Raw genomic sequence first — 22,503 nt, forward strand, 5'->3', positions numbered from 1 at the left:
TATTTGTCGATTTATTTCACTTCAAAAAATAAAACTCGATAAAATTCTGATAGATTTTTATTAAATTTTACATAAATACATTTTATAAAATTTTCAGATTTTTTTTCCTAAAAAAAACTTCAATAAATTAATATTTAATATGAAATTAAGTGGCATCTGATGTTTATTTTTATGCAAATTTTAACATTAGTTATACGACGCTGCTATTTCAGTTTAAACATTACTAATTAAACATTCGCTGGTACAGTACATTTGTTATACTCAAAATAATTAAGACTTTCTTCCTCCTTTTTTTTTTAATTCTTTATTACGACTTTAAAGTCGTAAAGTTGAATGTTTCTCGCTTCTTCTCTGGGTTAATGTTGAATACTTGTTTAAAAATTCTTTGTTTTTATTTTACTAGGCTTTTTTTTAAAATTAAGTAATCTATATAACAGGAGGTGATATCGAGCAAAATATTTTTGTCCTTAACTTTGAATCTCTATCTAGAGTGAATGCTCTTTCCTAATCAAAGTTCTGTTTACAATTTATAAATTTTCCTTTAAAAAATTGAAAAACCTAGTAAAACAAACGAAATTTATCAATGAAAAAAATTTAACACTGATAACTTTCCAAGGTTTGAAAGTCCATCTTTTAATGATCAATTGATTATCTAACTTTTTTAAATATGGCTTAATCGCAGAACGTAAGTTTAAATAATTGATTTTTATTATCAAATATATAATTTGACAACTAAAATGATCAATTACCATACTTATAAATTTATTATCTGGAATAGTAGGCGATATAGGAACCTATCGATACAAGGTTTATTTGATAAGATAATACAAAAACTCTAAACTAAAACAAAATATAAGTTAACATATTCAGAACTTGGTAATGATTTTTTTTTCCGACATTTTAATTTCAAAAATATCGAAAAATTTTATTGTTAAATTTACAGAATTGATTGTGCTCTGAAGTATTTCCACTATAAAAAAATAACTTTTTAGATATTGAAGGAATAAAATTTAATACTTCATAAATTATTTGAGGAAAAAATTGCGAAAATAAAGGGAATATCTTATCAGTTAAATTAATTAAATCGATCGCATCTCGCTAGATAATCCGAACAATTTTTTTAAATAAATTGGGTTTATTTTATGTCTTCTATTGATGATAAAATAATTCTCATAAATTTCAATTTGAACAAAAATTAACCAATATTCTGTTCTAACTATTGTGCAATAAGGAATTGTTCGTAATCGATTGATTATAAAAACACAATTGTTACATAGCTATTAGAATAACTTTACTTTCGTATCACGCCTATTTTTGCTATCCTTGAATTAAGAATCATTTTATCTATACATCGCACGTGTTTTGCTTATAAAACAATGACTCTTTCGATAAACAGATAAATTCAACTTCCTGGTTTACGTACAGTTTATCTAACTCAAGGGCATAAAGAATTATGTTCAGATAAAACTGCCATTTGTAAATTAATCGCGTAAAATTTATCGTTAATTATTATATCGTTTTAATTTTAATAGAGAATTTCGTCGTGTAGATAGTGTTCCCAGTTAAAAATGTACCAGATGCAAAAGTAAAAAGATTCATCTTTGGATGAAATGATGATGCATCTTTTTTAAACATTTTATCTGTTGTGCAATATAGCCTATATATATATACATACAGTTGCAGAAAAAAACTAAACTGTTTAGGTTTTTGTTTTTGGAAGAACAGTTTATGTTCCGATGTGTTGTAGATTACATTTGGGATAGATTCCAGGGTCAACTGCCTTACAAAGTCACGTTCGGTCGATTCTGTTTGGCAAAAGATCAACACACGTCAGTAGTGTATCAATTCTGGTGACGTTACGACCTCGAATCACGAGAGTTACGTTCCGATGAATCGGGCCAACAACTTCCACTCGTCTTTTTTCTCTATTTACAGGGTGTTATCTTCGTATTTGTAGTATTTTTAAGCATTTTACTAGATTCAAGGTTAAGTGCACCACGAAATTTATATACCTTTTTTTTCTTGATGAAATAAAATTAATGAAGGGTAAATAATATAGGTTTATTAAAACAATTTTAACTGCTACATAAGGTTTTCTAACTTCGTATTTCTCTCATTAATGTTAGCATCTCATAATTTAAAAATATCTTTCAAATTAAACCTTTATTTTAAAATATTTCATGAATCAATCGTTACTAGATGGTATTTCGATTTGATAAAATATTTTAAGTATACAAAGTAAAGAACTAATTAACTATTTGTATTCGTTTTGTCTGTCCGCAAGAAAGTAAATGAATGAATACACGTAATCGATAAAGGGTAATGAAACGTCGCCATGTTACAAGTCCTTTTCGAAGATAGAGAATATAATACAGTAAGTATACTGTATAGCCTATACAGTTTGTGGAAAAACTGCCTTGAGTGCTCAATGCCAAGCAGAGAAGCCTCGCACAGTTTCCCACCCCCTTTTTTTTCTTACTGCATTCGCCGCTTTTCCGGATATTTTAATTGGACAAAAACGTTTTGTACTGATTTTTGAGACGTTCGAAAACTTGTAATTCAAACTGTACCGTTATATTTCTTGGAATTTGCGATAGTATTTGACCCGCGAGAACTCTCGGGCACATGTATTTAGCTAATACGTAGCGGAAGCGAGATAAGCCCGGTACAATGTTTTACTATCAATACACCGTTTACTGTGACTTCGTCTCTTTCATCGACGTTACGACATACTTTATATAATACTTTGTCTTTTGCCATTACACTCGTGTACTTGACGAAACATGCCTACTCCTGTCCGGACTTCAAATTATCAAAATATTAGATATAAACACACTCCTACTATAGGGGAGACCGGGGCAACTTCGGCATGCGGGGCAAGTTTGTCAAGCGCTTTTTTTAAAAAACAAATTAAAAGGAGACTTTGGTTATAGGTTAGGCAGTTGAGTTTTATTGGTGGCTTGTTGAGTGTAGTGTTTTTATTGTTCTCCAACAAGCGTAGTTGAATTATCAAGCAAATTTTCATTTTCGTTCAATTCCATATAATATTTTTTTTCCATTTATATTGAATTGGCAGGTTTTGTTATAATTCCATGATAACGAAAGTTACTTTTCCTGTTAGAAGGATGTAACTTCAACTTATTCACGTGGCCAGATCGTGGCTTGGCATTCTGTTCTCGGGGTTGTACTTAATGTTTCGAAATCATGACTAGCGGGGTAAGATCGGCAACATAAAGCCACATTAGAAGCAAAGGATAAAAATCAAACAGATGATAAATGAAAACATGTTTGCATTTGTTATTCATGTATATATGTCTTTGAACATGCATTTCGTTGTAATAATATTAAATGGGTGTTGGATTTGTATTTCTTTGTTTAATAGTGAATTCCAACTTATACATTGTTAATAACATAATTTTATATACGTGCCTATCTTGCCCCATTACTGTTGCCCCTATACCAGGGGCAACTTTAATAAAAATAATTAAAATAATTACAACTTTACAAAAAGAGAGAAGTTGCCGATCTTGCCCCTATACCCGGGGCAACTTCGTCAATTTCTCTCTTCTTGTAAAGTTGTAATTATTTTAATTATTTTTATTTCCAAACTGATTTTAACCAGTAATATAGTAAGGTAACATTCGAATAGACAAATGCAAAGCTTTTTTTTCAGTTTACAGCAGTATTTATTACACAAAATTTAAGTAAAGCTTAACATGCCGATCTTGCCCCGGTCTCCCCTATATATATATAAGAGAAACAAATTAACTTCTTTGAATTTTTCAGCTTCGTGTATCTTTTTGGTCAAATCGAACAATACGAACAAATCAAACCTCGATGGAATGTTTTAAGTAAGAGAGATTAATTTTATATAACTTTATATGAATCTCAAATTTTGATTATCAATTCGTATAATAAACAATTTTGTGTAGTAGGTATTATATAATAAAGCATTTTTTAAAATTTTAAAAGGATGGTTTTGGATGAAAAACATTCTACTCCAACTACTGCGTATTATGAAGATAAAGTGGAAGTACCGTACTGTACTGTACCTGGAAAAGTTGTAATAATAACATATAAATTGTAGTTTAAACGATTCTACCTAGTTTAGTAAGGATAGTTTCGTTGTCATCTACTAAGGTACTGTACATAAAACATCTCGAAGGTGAGTAATTTATATAATGTTTTGTTGAATATCTATAATTCGTATTCTGAAGCTTTACTATTCAGTTAAATCTATATTAACAGATTTCATGCATTTCTATTATTATTATAAGAATGTTATATTTAGTTAATGTCAAATATACTGTAAATTGTTAATGCATACGAATTTCAAACGCTTAAAAATAGCTATATATGTCACATAAGTTAGTTAATCGTTTTTAAAATATCAGTTTTTATTTTGTGTGGTTTACCGTACATTTTTACGAAATCTATGTAAATTTTTAAAAATATTTTTGTTTTTATTTTAATTATTAGACTTTAATTTTAGGAATGGAGAAAAAATGTTCAATCTGGAATTTTATTTTCAGATCTTCAAATGTCTCTTTTGAAATAGTCCCTCTTTTTACTTGAATTATCTTCAGTGAAAGAAGAAACAAACAAGGAAAATCCTTAGAATTTAAAATTATCGCAATTACTGTTACGTTGCGTTAAATTAACATTTATCCGTACATTTAGCAGTATTTACAAAGGACGGTGCTTTCTTTTCCGCTTTGTTCATCGCCTAAACGTATCCTAAGCCAGCTAAGGAATATTTTGCAGGAAGAATGCGCTTGAGCATCTCTCTGGTCGAGTCGATGCCACGCCCTGTAAATGCTGTACTTCCAGCTAAAGATCATCCTATTCGTTATGAAACTTTCGTAATTTTCGTGTGTGCTAGTCGTGTAAATGGTGCGGAGAAATTGTAGATGTATTTTTTTAATGGTAAAATTAATTATTTTTATTTTTAATTTTTTTTTAATTGTAAACGAAAGTTTAGGATAGATTCAGGGGTCGGGTGTTCTTTTAGAAGTAAGTTCGGTCCCTCTATAGAACACCTACAGTAGATATATAGGGGAAGGTGGTGCAAGATTGGGTCATGGGGTAAGACGGGGACGTCTGTTTATTTGCGGTTAATGTTCTTTTATCTAGCTATTATTTGGGAAACTAAATGTCTACCTCGAAAGGGATCATGGAGCGAGAGAACGTCCAAATCGCTTTTTGTTTGGAAGTAAAATACCTTTTTCATGTTTCAGCAAAACTTCATCTATTTTTATGCCTGCTAAAAAGTTTCTACAAAGTAAGTATCATTGTTAACTTTTAACATTACTTTTTAGATGAAGATATTATGGTATTCGAAGTAACCTTAAGACTGTAATTGTTTAGTTTTGAAATGAAATTTACCTGTGTTTGCAATCAGTATGGAAAGTGTACTGTACTGTACTTTACAGTACATTGGGGCAAGATGGGGTACCCGTCTAGCACCAGGTTAATCATGAATATGGCCTATGAATTTAAAAGTATTTTTGGAGCAGACTTTTTTTGCTGCAGAGACGACAAACAGACCCCTTCAGCAAGGGTGGGCCTAACAAGAAACAAAATACAAATGATACAGAATGCCTCTATTGTGGAGGGTTATACTCTGTATTTACAGAGAGTTGAACTAAATGTAGCCGTTGTGATAAATGGGCAAACTGTTCTTGTGCCAATATTGAAGAAAACGACAGTAGGCTATAACCATTTTAATTTATCCTTCTTGTATATAAAAATAATATCCCCATCTTACCCCAAGGGTGGGGCAAGACGGTGCATTAACATATAATTTTAAAATATTAAATTTTCTTGTTTTTAAAAACGTTTTTCAAAAATTAAATTTATTATATATTACCAAATGTTGTAGTTGCTGAGAATAAAAAAATTGTTGTTCTCATTAAAGTAGTTGCCATCTTATGACTTTTCAAACCTTAAACGTTCTCATCTTGCCCCACCTTCCACTATCTCGGTGCTCGGTCGACAACTTTCATTCTTGTTTACTTTCTTTTATGCCTAGATTACGAGGAAAAAATATAGGCCTACATAAAGATTCGAAACAGTTTTGAATGTAGTAGAATATTTTAATTTCACGAAATATTTGAAACACTAAAAATTGTATAACTTTTCTTCTTTTTACGGTTTAAAATTCTTTTGCGAGACTATAAATAATTTCATCAGACCGTACAATTAAGATAGGGGTGAAAAATAGTGATTTTTGACTAAGAATGCTCGTAATTTTAAACTTTAAAAGAAATTATTATACAACTTTCAATTGCAATGGGAGATAATTTAAGAAAATTATCTCCCATTTCTTCAAATTAACAATAGATATTAGCCTATAAATAAATTTTTAACAGTAATTTATCACTTGAGAAAAACGATGATAAAATGTTTTAAAAATAGGAAATGTNTGTGGAGGGTTATACTCTGTATTTACAGAGAGTTGAACTAAATGTAGCCGTTGTGATAAATGGGCAAACTGTTCTTGTGCCAATATTGAAGAAAACGACAGTAGGCTATAACCATTTTAATTTATCCTTCTTGTATATAAAAATAATATCCCCATCTTACCCCACGGGTGGGGCAAGACGGTTCATTTACATATAATTTTAAAATATTAAATTTTCTTGTTTTTAAAAACGTTTTTCAAAAATTAAATTTATTATATATTACCAAATGTTGTAGTTGCTGAGAATAAAAAAATTGTTGTTCTCATTAAAGTAGTTGCCATCTTATGACTTTTCAAACCTTAAACGTTCTCATTTTGCCCCACCTTCCACTATCTCGGTGCTCGGTCGACAACTTTCATTCTTGTTTACTTTCTTTTATGCCTAGATTACGAGGAAAAAATATAGGCCTACATAAAGATTCGAAACAGTTTTGAATGTAGTAGAATATTTTAATTTCACGAAATATTTGAAACACTAAAAATTGTATAACTTTTCTTCTTTTTACGGTTTAAAATTCTTTTGCGAGACTATAAATAATTTCATCAGACCGTACAATTAAGATAGGGGTGAAAAATAGTGATTTTTGACTAAGAATGCTCGTAATTTTAAACTTTAAAAGAAATTATTATACAACTTTCAATTGCAATGGGAGATAATTTAAGAAAATTATCTCCCATTTCTTCAAATTAACAATAGATATTAGCCTATAAATAAATTTTTAACAGTAATTTATCACTTGAGAAAAACGATGATAAAATGTTTTAAAAATAGGAAATGTTTCCAAATATAACGTTTATTAATGAAGAAATCTGCATCGTAATGTGGCACTTTAGGGATTTTAATACTCGATTTTTCGTAAACAATAAAGTAAAATTTTTCTATATTGTTAAAGAAAAGTTTTTTAATAATTAAAAAAAATTTATTATTAAAAAGCGAAAAGTTTAAAAGGTAATTCTCAGTCAAATGTTTTATTTTTTTGGTTATAATTTACAAATTTTTAATAATTAAATATAATTATGGTTGGCTGCGATTATTTACAAAAATCTCTAAAAATCTACTTAAAATTCAACTTGTCATATTAAAATTTACTGTATTAAAGAAAAAAGTGAGGATGAATATGAAAGTAAATCTGTGTATAGAATTAAATTCCTCTTCTTCGCTAAATAATTTTGAAGAATTTACACTGCTGCAGCTAATACATCAAAAGCATTCTGTTCACTTTCTTAGCTTGCTTTAATCTCATTTATTTCATTCTTTTTGTTACGCAATCCTCTTCAGTTTCTCCTAGATTTGGTTGTCTTTCCTATTATGGTAATTAACATTCCTGACATTTGGGTACTCTGTTATAAAGTCAATAATATGTTCTTATAACTTAATGAAATACTATTACCTAATAATATATTAACGTTTTCTTCTACGAGTAGAAGAAATAGCTTTGTACTGTACAGTACTTCCAGTCTACTTGTGACTTCAAATTTATATCTGGATAAAATTTATTTTTTAGTGTGAAGAATGAAAAAAATTTTAAATCTAGTGAAACGAAACAAATGCTGTGTAGACAAAACTGAATCTGCAACATCCAATATGCAAGAAGCGAAAAAAATTACGGAACATCATCCGGAAGCAGAAAGCAACGACAATAATTCGAGAACAAAGATGGAAAAAAATACAAAAGATGATAAAAATAACCGTAAATCGATGAAAATATTTAAAAATACACGAGAAAGTTCATCTAAAAAAAATCAAGATGAACCAAAATTAGAATACAAGGAGATAATAAATCAAATTATAGATGAAGACATGCATTCTTCGACATCATCCATAACTATAATAGATCCAGAGAGATCGAAAGAGAAGTTAGTTGATGGCGGAATCGAGTCGGAATCTGCCACAATTCAAGAAAAGCATCACATACCTTTTCTTCCTCATCGTCCACCCACCCCTAAAAGAAATAAGCAACTACAAGTTAAGGCTGTTAAAGACAGATCGACTTCGATTACTGGATTTTCCGTGGAAGACGAGCATTTATCTTCCAAAAATCGAATTTATTCTCACGAAATAACTCGTGAAGTTTATAAATGTAAAAGAATTTAATTTTATTAATTTTAATATCATGAACGTACTCAAAAATAGCGCGTAATTTTTATTTATAATTTCGTATTGATAACAATTGAATTTATTTTATTAAACTAAAAATAAATTGTCATCGTCAATCGTTCAAATTTCATGTAAATTAATGAAAATTTTATTTAAAAAATAAGCGAAGGAATAAATTTATTTACTGTTTACTTACAAAAATGCCTTTTAGGCTAAATAATGCTTAATATAATAAAAGAAATTATTTGACTGGTTGTAATTAAATACAAAAAAAGGCACAAAATACTTCCACATTTTAAAGAATCCTATACCGCAAATGAAAATATAAACAAAATAAAACAATTAATAAAAATTGGCATAACATAAATAACTTAAACTAGTTATTTATGTTGACTTATATTTATGTTTATATTTATTTATATTTATGAGTTATATTTATGACTTATAAACATAGATTACTATGTATAATTTGTCATTTAGGAGAAGAGATACTGAAGAAAATGATAGTTTTGGCAGGTGCAAAAATCACTTAAGTTGTTATGATTATGGTATGCCTGGTTAGGCTATATTCGAAGGAAATAGAGGAATCTAATGGATAACTATTGGTAACTTAACATTACGTTTTAAAGTATTTTTATAGCTGCCCACAAAGACGGATTAGTTTTTTGTGGGCTTTTTATAGTCATTTACAGTTTTATCTGGAACAGAAGTTGAAAAAAAGACAAGTACTAAAGTATTTTCAGGTGTTTAAATCCTAACGATAAGACAATGAAAGTTTGAATAGCATAAAAGATCGTTAACAGCAATCGAAATTACGGAAACGTGTTCACTAATTCGTTATTTCATCCAACTTTGATCAAGGAGAAGTTATCTATAGTTAATCTCGTGTATCTTGATCCGTCCTTTATTTCAGAATCAGTAAAATAAATTATTTTGAATTAATTAAGATATGTGTAAGGAAATTATATATTTGTAAGAACATAATCAATTTGATAATAAATGAATATAAAAAAAATTATTAACTACGGGATATTAAATTATTTCTAAATCAGTAATTTAGCTTAGAACTATCGTTGTACTTCTATTGGATTATACAAAAAATGACACGCCTTTTTTACACGCCTTCAAAGAAATCCGCCAATGTCTGCAATTTATGTAATAAAACTAGAGCGAATAACAGAAAATGGTTTTAGAATGGGTGGAGTTATGTTGTTGTTCAACTTACACGAGAAATTGCTATATATTTGAACAATTTATAAAAATGAATTAAAAGTCTGATTATTAAAAATCTATATTTGTTTTCTTGTCCAGAAAAGGATATATTTATCTTAAATATTATTTACACGTGAGTATGAAACCTTAGTCAGGTGTTCTGTAATTCGACGACTATGAACTGGCATATTTTAAATCTGAAACATGATGGAAGAATACAGGTGATACCACTTTCTATTGAAGACGTTGGCGAAATGGTTAAGCTTACTCGAGTATCCACCAGATGTCGTGACGATGTAGAAGTTCAATTTTTACCATTGATTACTACTAGCCGCAATTGCTAATTGAATTGTAATTTGTGTTAATTTCATTAAATTTAGTGAATAGTAATAGAATGCGGGTATGTAATATTTTACTTTCATGAAATGTGATATTTTTTTATGTAACAGTGCTTCTGCAATGTCATTTAGAATGTCATCACTAAGAATACTGACCAGTGGTGGATTTAGCACTTGAGATTTTTTTACAAGTTCTACTTCTGTAAAAAGCATTTTTTTATTTAGAATAGTGATATATTTTAAAATAACATAGACACCTTTTTACTGCTGAGATTCGTTTTATTTAGCAAACGTTTTCTAACTACACTCATTCATTTCACTATTATTCATTATTTATGTTAATTTTTTTAGTTATTTTTGCATTATATTCAGATATTTAAACGTTGTTGTTGTTCTTTTTTTTATTCTGTTTATGTATTTATTTTGGAACGATATTTAACGGTAAAGATGTTCCAAGGAAAATGTTACCTGAGGATGGCTTATTTAATAGTTTGAAAACGTTTGCTAAATAAAACGAACCTCAGCAGACAAAAAAGGTATTTTTAGTGATATATTTTGAATTGTTCTGCTGAGGGTGAATTAGATCATTGTAAGTTATTTTATACTGATTTTATACCGTGTGTGTATTTTCAAAAATCGATGAAACCTAACAGATAATTTTAAAAAAATTGATATAAATAAATAACATCTTATATATGGATAATTCTGAAAATTTTGACAGCCATATACAGGAATATTTCATTTAAAATTATTACTATCAAAAATTATTATTATTTTTAAACTAGTACCGATATTACTTAACAGATGGCGATAGGTTACTTATACATTTTTCAATGTTGCCAACTTCACTGACTTATAAAAAAAAATCTTTTTCGAAAATGAAATAATAGGCGATTTATTCAAAAAATTAAACGAATTTGTTCAAATGCCTAACACGTAGACGATGCCTCTCGGGACGACTCTATCCCTATTTAGGTATTAGACAAGTAAAAAGACCTGGATATATCCAATAGCCCGAACTTGTGATCAATTACCAGTGTTCGGTTGTTTTATCCACTCGGCCAATGATAGGCGCCAAAATATTTGCAACTGAGGTACTATATATTTATCGATTTATCCAAGACTACGGCATTTATCTACCAATCTATGAATGGTGGTGGCTAGTTAAGCGTTACAGGCAACATTTATCTACCGATGTATCTAGCAGCAAATTAACCTTATACTCAAGAGTAGCATTTTCTTTCTTTTGATAAATTTTTAATTTTTAAATTTATTTATTGAATAAAATTAATTATAGATAAAATTACGAGAAAAAAAATCCCAAGAATAATACGTTTTTTAAACGAAATTAATATGATTAATCCTTAGAGTGGTAATATTAAAATGCTTATTTTAAACGTTACTTTATTCATTTCTATTATGAAAACAGGAAATTCTGTTACCAAATATAAATATATTGTCGTTTTCTTCCATTGATAAGCAATCGGACGTAATTCCTATTATAGTATAATTATTGTTATTATTGTGTTATTAACGAATGAATTTTTTAAAACTGACAATTAAACAGATTTTATTTTTTTAAATCAAAATCTCACAGGGTGGAAAGAGTTTAAAAAAACCCCCCAAGGAAAATAGATAAATATAACTTTTGCTTTCCCTGCTGTTATATAGGTTATAGAAGATGGAAAGTATGGCGATTTGTCAAAAAATGACCCCTAAATTTTTATATTTTTGGACTCGGGGATCTTGAAATGTCGAGAAATGACAAAAAAATTCGGGTTTTTATTCTATATGTAGGGAATGTTACTGTATGTGTGCGTGTGTGTCTTATTCGCTCTTTTTGAAGCTTAATAACTCCTGCGCTTTCTGTAAAAAATTTCTGAAATTTTGCAGGAAGGTTTATTTGTTAGGGGTATTGATGCTAATTAATTTTGGTGGTTAAAGGTCGAGGGGTGGGGAGATAAAGGGGGGTCGTGTCTATCTCCAGTAGGTCGGACTTTTAATGTCGATTTTATTCGTTATTAGCATTTATATATATATATATATTTATTTATAAAATCCATCTCTACCCCGAAAATTAACTATTATAAAATGGCAAAAAGTTTAAAAATATAAAAAGTTTTTAAAATAAAAAATCATAATAGATAAAATTTGCTGGGAAACTTAGGGAACTCGTTGCTGGATTTTTTGTATTCTTCAGGAATTTTATCAATTCAATTCATTTCTTGCGAACAGACATCCCAACAGACAATGTAAATATAGGACATAAACTATGTTTTTAGTGTTTTATAAGTATCAAAAAATTTATAACTAAGATCAAATGAAGAGAGGCACTATATATATATATATATATATAGCCTATATAGGCCTATATTCTTTCATACGAGGAGAAAATTATTTTATTTTCGTAAAGTTCCGCCATCTATTGATAGTAACAAACATTTTTAAAGTAACAAACTTTTATATCGAGGTGGTGCTATATCAAANCTAGGAGAGATGGAGGAATGATTTCAAAAATGATTCCCTATCTGCTCTTGGTCTTCTTCTCTCATCCATTCTTTTGGCATGGCTTCTATTATTCTTTATTAAACCATCATCTATTATGGTGTCTTCTCTGTTAGCCACTCATATCTCCTATTATTTTTCATGATATATTTGTAATAAACTCAGAAATTGATTAAAGATTTTTCTTTTCAAGAATTACATTAAATTAGTGATAAAAGATTTTAAAATTTTATCATTTCAGAATGTTTTGAATACATTCCAGATATTTTGCTGTGGCAGGATGATTTGGAATTTTAAAACATTCAACTAATTTCTTGTAGGAAAATAATATTTATACATATTTCAAATCAAAGAAAGGAAGCATTATAATGCGTAGAATAAATTTTTAGTGAGGAATAAATGGCTATTCAATTGCTCATTATTGCGCAATAATTAAATGTTAATGTTTGATAAGAATGATACCGATTCAAGATTATAATATAATCTTACTTATTTTAATAATAATTTATAAATTTAAATAGTATATTTTATTTATATGCGTGTTTTATTGTTATATACAAATATTGGAATAAGTAATGATTTGTGTAAAAAGCCTGTACTTTGTTGATTTCATAATGTAGGCACAATTATAATGCTATTATTGCTCAACTTGATGAAATATTATCATATTTTACAGAAAGATTATTTAAAAAGTAATTGATTTTTATTGATAATATTGTTAACATTGCATTAGTTTAAAATAATTTCTGTACATTAATTTAATATATTCCTTATCTTTATTTATATTTAGATACTTTTTGATTGAATAGTTAAATATACAAATTGTTTTATCTTTTATCAATTTAAACTTGTCTATATTCTTAATAAAAAAATAAATAATAAAATCTAAAACATTCTGTATGAAAATATATTTAAAGAATTCTTATAAATATTTTTATCAGTTAGTATTTAACATAGCTAAACAGAACCTTTAATGTCTACAATGTATGTTTATAGGCATACTAAATTTTGATCCCAATCATATCAAATTATGGATCAAATGCCGACTTTTTGGCAGGCTCCGTTCCTAGATTAAGAAGTGCCAGAAAATACGTGGTCGACTCATATTACTATAGCTTGCTCCAATACAACAGTTATATATATATATTTGCCCATGGATTTTAGTATACTCTAGTTAACTTTTGGAACATAACTCTGTTTTGTACAGTACTAGTCCTTTGTTTCGTATAACACGACACTTTTTCGGAACCTAAATACCGTGTTACACGGGGATATCTGTATATATTAACATCTTACACAACTGTAAATATACAAAGTCGATTCACGTGAAACCATAATTATCCTATATCACGTACAGTACAATTTCCTATCTTGTTACAGGGTATTGAACTGAATGAAATCGTGTACGTTACATAAAAGCTAGATATCAGAATAGTAAAACTTACTATATAGTCTTGTTATTGATCATGTTAATTTGTAAATTGAAGTTTACTCAGTAAAATATTGTATCTAGTATAATGTTAATGAATTGTTTTTGTATTGATATTCATTATAGAGCGATTGCGTTGATTAATAAATAATATTGGATTATCAATACAGATTACAGTATTAAGAATTTATAGTTTAATACGATTTTACTTATTTTTTTCTTTTTTTTTTTAACAGATGTCGGGTGGAGATGATTTTTTAATATTTTATCAGTGTATACGAATTGATTACAAAATAAATAAACTTTATCAAGACTTTATTAATTATATTCATTTTGCCTTGAATTTAACACACATTTTTTATATAAATCATCCGCGAAATACGCTAAAATATACAAATTTATATCTACTTACGGCATTGCTATTATTTTTAAGTGTGTATATATAAAAATTTTAGGCTTTTGTGAGAGTTATTCCCACAGCCTTTCGATATACTTAAGTCGTCGAAGCGAGAGGTCGAGAAACACCATTTTAAACCTAATTAAATACGTAAAGTATTAATAACTTGTCATACAATATTTTAGAACTATAATTAAGTTTAAAAGTAACTTTTCCGAATTATTTTTTAAGCAGTGTACCTGTCAAAAAAACACTTTGCAAATAAGGAGTTCAAGGTACTGTGCGTACGGTACCCACGTATATCCCCGTAGTAATGTCTTCCCGTTTACCTTGGAAATCTTTATTGCCTATCGTAATTGAAAATATCTTTCGAATTGAATAACAATGAAGATTATCGCAGAATTTTATGTCGGTGACCTTCGAATGCGACCAAATAACATTAATATGCCTAAAAGGAGCGCGGTTTCATCCGAGACTTTATATTTTCTAGAATGAAATCTATTTACAATAGATTAATTAAAATACCCTTGACATATTAAGGAAAATAATACCTTTTTAAAAAGTTTTCCTATACATTTTGGAAAGTTTTACCTTAGGCAATCATCTATTTCCCTTTCGTCGATATCTCCGACCGTATATTTTTAGTACCGAATCTAATATATAATCGAGACAGGTTGATGATGATGATAATAAGTGCAGAGCCCAAACGGTTAGGAGTTGAAAGTTGAAATTTGGTACATAGATAGGGTACGTCACGAAAACGCACACTAAGAAGGGATTTTTCGAAATTCCTCCCCACGGGGGAGAGGGNGGGAAACTTAGGGAACTCGTTGCTGGATTTTTTGTATTCTTCAGGAATTTTATCAATTCAATTCATTTCTTGCGAACAGACATCCCAACAGACAATGTAAATATAGGACATAAACGATGTTTTTAGTGTTTTATAAGTATCAAAAAATTTATAACTAAGATCAAATGAAGAGAGGCACTATATATATATATATATATATAGCCTATATAGGCCTATATTCTTTCATACGAGGAGAAAATTATTTTATTTTCGTAAAGTTCCGCCATCTATTGATAGTAACAAACATTTTTAAAGTAACAAACTTTTATATCGAGGTGGTGCTATATCAAAATAGCCTAATCAGTTTTGATCTTTCGATATCGCAAGCATCCTCGTGGATAGTCCTTGCATTTCACCTGAAAATATAACGAAATATTCGGCTGTAACATATACATTTTAATAAATTTTCGCATGTAATACTTAATGGATTGTAACAAATATAGGCCTACAGTTAACTCCACAATTAAATTATTTTTTCTTCATTCAGAATTTTTATTAGCATTTTTATTACGCCAGTGACGAGTGAAAACGGCCGATGGCTGTGTCCCGATTCACCAGAACGTAATTCATGTCGCTCGAGGTCGTTACGTCACCGGAATTGATACATGGTTAACATGTGTTGATCCTTTGCCAAGCACAACCGATCGAACGTGACTCTGTAAGGCATTTGACCCTGGAATCTATCCCAAACGTAATTTACAACATATCGGAACATAAAATAAAACTGTTTTTTTTTTACTTACTTTTGCTTATTTCCGCCATAAGAAGCACTAGATTGAATGGTTTATAAGCTTCATTTTCATTTAGTATTCTGGAAACCGAACTTTAGCATCATCTTGGAGTTTTGCTTCTGTTGCATCTTTCTATGTTTAAAGTATTATCTATAAGATTAATTGAATTTTAAGTTTCGTGTATATAACTTACGACGATAACTTTAAGAGATTAAATTATAATTTGTAGAGATAAAATTGTCATTTATTTATATCGCTCTCTAATATATCCTTGAATTATTCAACTTCCGGTTTATTATCTATGTATAACATGGAATTTTTGATTAGAAAAACCAGTAAGATGTATGAATGAATGATTCAAATCACGCTTTTTCTTATATTTTCTTTCTCCTTGAATAAAAAATTCGAGAGATAAGATGTGTTAGAAGGACAACCTTGTTACATCTGTCCAATACTTATGTAATGTTACCGTGAAGTTATAACATATGTGACTATAATCAGCTCTTCTTTAACTTAACTATGTGATCTTCAAATACTTTTACACGTTCATTACAATAATATAGATCTTAATTTTTAATCTAAAATAAACAGATTTTCTATCGTATTAAGCATCAGAAAGTAGAAGAAATTTGCCGGTATTATAAATCTTTATGCAGTTATATAGGATTATGTGTTAAATATGTCGATATTTTTAGTATAGGGCTATATAGAGCTACGTCTTAAATAGGCATATATGATAAATTTAAAGCCATATACTATAAATAAAAAGTTCGAATTTACACATAACCTAAACAAACTACAGCCAGGGCCTACAGACGAGAGGAAGCTAAGAATTTTTTACCGACTCCGAAAAAAACTGAGGGGGTACTGTACAGTACAGAGTGGCTCCTACTCCTATAAATTATTTTTGATAGTAAAAGCAACAATAATCTTTAAGGTTATAATCTTTTTATTAATAAAGATACATGACGGCCCTAGCTATAGCTTTAATTATTATTTGATAGAGGGAAAGGATCTCTTTACACTTCGCAACTTAATTCTTAATCAGTCTAAATCCGGTCTTGGCTACTCTTAAGGGTTACGTATGATGGTTATATACAATTATGTAAAGAGACAACGCGTAAATGAAACTGGGCTTTACACATATTTTGAATTAAGTTTTCAGTATTTAGATTCTTATTTAATATATTTTGTTTTAATTCAAGGCCTTTGCACTTTATCTTTTATCAAATAAAACTTGTAATGAGTCGATATCGCTAGCTTCCTATAATGTTATCTACTCTCTTGATAAGTAATTGGTAACGTTTGAATAACATTAATTAATCAAGTTATATATTCGACAAAAAAATAAATAAAATACAAACAAAAATCACTGAATTTTTAGACGATCGATTATTTCACCGAATTAATCGATTATATATTAAAAAAAACAACATGACCTTTACTTAACCCAATTGATAAATAACATTAATTAGGTCAAACTCTTCCTATTTTAGGTCATTGATAACTTGCCAAAGGTCGAAGTTATAGCCTACGTTTTAAACTCACGTTTTATCAATGCAAGAAGGAAAAAAAAGAAATGAAGAAAGAAAAAAAATTATTAAAATTAATTTAATTTATATTACTTTAAATTTCTGAAGCTAATTTTATAAACTATTAACGAAGCATGAGGCCAAAGTCCTCGATGAATGAAAGGAAAAGAAAAAAAGGTCTATTTTTGTCTATCATACCTCATACTGTTTTGTGTTATTTTAGGTCATTTTTCTTGAATTTTTTTAAAGAGAATAAACTGCTGAACTGTCGTTTAAACCCGCGATTAAAAGCAATTAAATAGCCTTGAACTGTTCTTCAAATGCTTATTTTATTAGATATAGAATCAGAACGGGCATGATGATTGTGAGGATTTTTTTTCCTACAAAATAGCAAAATTTTAACATTTTTATAAATTATTAATCGTATAAACTCAATAATAACTCACTCAATTTTTATTTTTTGCTGATTTTCCAATTTAAAAAGGTCTTTTTAAGTTAATTTCGGGAATTTAGTCACTCGAAAAACCGTTTGTAAAAATTAATTTTCTACAAAAAATATTTTATAATTTATGATTGTTTAAAAATTATAGTTACATAAATAATTTTAAAACTTTGAAAAAAAAGTTAAGAGTAGAACGACGTGATGAAAAAAACCGAATAAAAAAAAATCGCGATTGGCAAAGCGATGCGACATAGCGATAAAAGAGAAGCGATTCATCGCTTTGTCGCGTTTAAATGTTGTTTAAATGAGTCTAAAAATATGTTCGATTTCCCACAAAAATGCAAAAATAACTGCATCTAAAATAGTACAGGAGAAGCTAAGTTCTTCAGGATATGTTATGTGTGTGTAACTTTTTAGTTAAAGAAAAAAATTAAGGAAAGAAATTGTAAACTGATAGAATTGAGAGTAATAATAATAAAATATCCACGAATTTTCTATTTGTTTTCTTTTCGATTAATTTACCTTAGAGATTTTAGGTAAATCGATTAATTTACCTAAAATAATCGATTAATTTACGATTATTTTGCCTTAGAAATATCTTAGAATAGATTTCTTTGGCTTCCTTGTCAAGTGTTGTTCTCTCTGAATATATACAATAATATAATTATATCATATAAGAATATTTACAACGTTTTGGACAGACACCTACTTTACGACTGTTGGCATAGTGAAGCCAGCAGTCGTAAAGCAGGTGTTTGTCTGGCTTTCGTGACTTACAATAATAGCTTGATTACACGAGAGAATTTTTTATCTGCAGCAAAATGTATTTAGGCGTTATAATTTTTGTCTAGTATTTCCAAATACCGTTACGTAATCGAAACTCTTATTTTTAGGAACGTATTCTCGACTTACGACACCGATCTTTATATTAATAATACTCTCGCTTAACGACGCAAAAACCAATTCGATAATCAAAGTGGAATGTAATGTTAGAGAAATACATTTTTCAAAATCTTTTTTTAACTTATAAAAATATCGACAATTTAAACAAACAGTAACAGTAACATTAAGAAGGGGCGAATTGGGAGAAAGACAAAGGAAAGTTCTGTTCGCTTCGCTCCCTTTTGTTAGAGAAACGAGCGTAAGAAACTCCCTCAAGAGTTTCTATCATCAGTACTTTCCCGCAATTCGTGTTCTATAGTTTTCTCGGCAGATAATTATATTATAAATTTAATTATAAGCTCAATAACTCTGTGTTCTTTGCTTATAAATGTGTAGAAAACGAAGCTCATAAATGTATACAGTACTCACGTAATATAGCATTTATCATAAGCAGATCTTACATTATTTGTGTACATTATCGAGTTAAGTAACTTATCTTGATTTATTTCAAATTTATAATTTTATGTTGTGTTTTATGAATCTAGAACCTTTCTTATAGCGTGTAGTCTACGTTGTTCTGCGTGCTGATTGAAGTAGTAACCGGATCATCTCGTCGCGCGTAAATTTTAGTTACATCAGTTTGACGGCTATTAAAATAAAACTATTCTTACAAAAATAACATTATAACATTGTAATTCAAATACGCACATCTCAGGAGAGGCAAATTTCCTTCCTGGCCCCTCCTCGTGAGCCCCTTGAGTGGGGTCTTTCTACGCTTAAGGCCAAAAATTTCTTGTTACGTCACCGGGAACTGGCGCGTCATTGTCTCGCTTATCACTTCGACCATTGTTTGATTTAAATTATTTAATTACTTAGCAATTTTTCATTGTAAGTTAATACTTTGTATTGTATACTATACATGAATCTTAAAATTGTGCAAATTTAAATAATCTCTTTAAAAATAATTTTATACGCTTTAATTAATGAAATTATAATAATTTTTTTAAAGATGCTAAATAATTTAAATTTTATAAAATTTTACTCTGTTTAACTGTTAACAGTAACTTATATAAGTCAAATTTCTCGTAGAAAATTGCAAGAATATTTTTCTTTAAATTTATACAAATTTTCTTTGGCAAAATAAACAGATGTTTGGAATTACTACGAACATGTTATAATTGAACATTTTTGTAATTCCTAGAAAGTACTTTCTACTAATTGAACACAAATTAACGTTCGAAAACTTTTTATTTCTGAGCAATTATAGCATAGGTTATATGAAGCGATAAACAAAAACAAACAAAAAAAATCACAGAAAATATAGGTAATACATAATAATACAATACAAAGCAATATGCATTTTTACATTACCATGAAATTGTTATAATTTACAAGTAATTGAACAAGAATCTTTTTAAAACATTTGCTTGAAAGTAAAAGCAGAATACAATATTCCCTATGTTTGTTACTGTTTACACGCCTAATGAGAAAATGTACTGTACTGTATAGAAAAGTAACTATCATAGACGAACATTTTGTGACATTTCCTAAGAATTTTACGCAAAAATATAAATCTAATCGTATATAAAATGTTTGGTGCAATTATACTTTTATATTTACACCAATTCGTGAAATAATTTGTCATTTGTAGGAAATCTATAAAGAGATATCCTATTTTGTTTTATGATAGTGACCACGTCTTTTGTTTTAGTATTTTAAAAAATCTTCCTTTGTAAATAACAATTTTAAAACAATTACACGCAACCATTCTAAATCTGTAACGAACTCTATCGTCCTCGGTAATTCTCAAGTTTTCCACCCAGGCGGCTACTCTTTTTAATGAAAACGCCAACTAAAAAGCAAGAAATTCAAAAGAAATTAGGTAATGAAAGTAATTAATTATAGGCTAAACAATAAATAATAATAAACGGATCAAATGACAAAGCGAGCACAAGCGCATTAATGAGAAATAAGGTTTATAAATAAATTTATAATATTTTATTTCGAAACTTTTAATGCGAACGTCGGTCTCGATATTCTTGTGCAAGCTTTCTTACGTCTGGTTCCAAATTGGTTAGTAACACCAGAAGCTCTCTCGCTACAACTCCTGTCTGTTTCTGGTTTTCATTAAGGTTTCATTCATTCATACGGTATGTTTCTGGTGTTTTTGGTTTATTTATTAAATCCACATTCAAGTTTGTGGACGGAAAGTAATAGAAAAATATTTCGGTCATTTCCCACAATTTAGGAAATTTCTTTTAGATACGTCAGACTTTACCCAAAGATTCCTGTTATGTTATGAACGAATTTTCTTTGTGTAGCATCGAAGCTCTATTAAACGTTACTAAATTTCAATCTAGGGCTGTTAGACTCCAACATCCCTAGATTGTGCATCAAATAAATCCAAATTGTAAATATTAAAAATATACCAAATTTGTGAAGTCTCAGTAGAGCAAAAATACATAAGTAGCCTTTTTCTACTCTTGTATACAGCTAATGTATATTGTATGGATGTATTTGCTATTAATATTTGACAGTATGCTCTAAAGACTAGGGTTGAATTGAATAGTAGTAATGTAGAAAAGATTTTATCTTAGGAGGCTATAAAACATACACTAGTCATAAAGGACTCAGCAGAAGACTTTTATGTACAGTACAGTACATTCTTACGCACAATAATTATTGAATATTACGTCATTGCAACTTTCTTTAATGTAAATTCTTATGCTGTCGTATGACCACCACCAGACTTTGCTTCACTCTCGCTTATAGAAAAAAAATTAAATCGTGCCTGCGTTTCCCTTTCGATTTTTCGCAGCTCTTCATGTTTCATTACTTGGTGCCATTCGGTTCTCCCCGGCTTCTTGGCCTACGTTAAGAATGGTTGGTTTGGGCAATATGTTGCTCGAACTGCATTTTTGATCTTCCTTTACACTTGTCTTCACCAGTCGAAATAGAAAAGTGATTTGTTGTGGTCATTTGAACAGTATCATTTACTGAAACAATAGTATTTTCATTAAAATGTAGTAACTTACTTATTCTAAATTAACTGAACGATAAACACACTTACCTCGAATGAATCGAAATAGAAAGTTTTTCCCCTTTCGCCTTCACAAAAATACCAGAAAATGGTATAATTTATGGAAATTAAAAACTTATTTTAATTTATAATGCTTTATTTTTCATTTTTATGTAATTTTATAAAAACATTTTAAATATATTTAATTTTTTTTTGTCATATTTACAGCAGACTCCAAATAAGAAATATTGAAATAATTTTTACTCTTAATTTATTAAAAATATGTTAAGTACAACTTCCTATGACTTAAATAATTATTAATGAATAAATTAATAAACAATTAAAATAAAAATTAATTAAATACAGTAAAACCTGTCTATGGCGACTACCCACGATTCCTTCAAAAAGTTGTCTTTTAGACAGGTGGTCGTCCAATACAGGTGATCCTGTAATAACGTATTTTGCGCACTTTTTAGCCATTTCTACTAAGCAAAACTCGAGGTGAGCAAAAATAAGCGAATTTTTTCAACGATAGGGCTATATTGGTATTGTATTTTATTTTAAAGTTTAATACAATACTCGCATTTTCTCGATTATAATGCACA

General features: G+C 28.9%; 1 protein-coding gene across 4 annotated transcripts; it reads left to right on the forward strand.

The window, feature by feature from the left end:
- The first annotated feature begins 220 nt into the window (after positions 1-220).
- LOC111615450 lies at positions 221-8,910 on the forward strand. Of its 4 annotated transcripts, XR_002755083.1 has the most exons (7): positions 221-241; positions 2,285-2,374; positions 3,787-3,851; positions 3,973-4,165; positions 4,533-4,926; positions 5,134-5,281; positions 7,969-8,910. XR_002755083.1 is itself a non-coding variant. In XM_023356861.1 (2 exons), the coding sequence occupies exon 2, from the start codon at positions 7,977-7,979 to the stop codon at positions 8,556-8,558; it is 582 nt and encodes a 193-aa protein (XP_023212629.1). In that variant the 5' UTR covers positions 4,941-5,281; positions 7,969-7,976; the 3' UTR covers positions 8,559-8,895. The 4 variants fall into 4 exon arrangements, 3 of the variants coding, with proteins under 3 accessions (XP_023212629.1, XP_023212628.1, XP_023212630.1); XM_023356861.1 differs by lacking the exons at positions 221-241; positions 2,285-2,374; positions 3,787-3,851; positions 3,973-4,165; positions 4,533-4,926 and having other exon boundaries at positions 4,941-5,281; positions 7,969-8,895; XM_023356860.1 differs by lacking the exons at positions 221-241; positions 2,285-2,374; positions 3,787-3,851; ... (1 more) ...; positions 4,533-4,926; positions 5,134-5,281 and adding an exon at positions 7,353-7,409 and having other exon boundaries at positions 7,967-8,895.
- Positions 8,911-22,503: the final 13,593 nt, after the last annotated feature.

The sequence above is a fragment of the Centruroides sculpturatus genome, unplaced genomic scaffold (assembly GCF_000671375.1).
Source record: "Centruroides sculpturatus isolate CEXI.00-Female unplaced genomic scaffold, Cexi_2.0 scaffold2331, whole genome shotgun sequence".
Taxonomy (NCBI): domain Eukaryota; kingdom Metazoa; phylum Arthropoda; class Arachnida; order Scorpiones; family Buthidae; genus Centruroides; species Centruroides sculpturatus.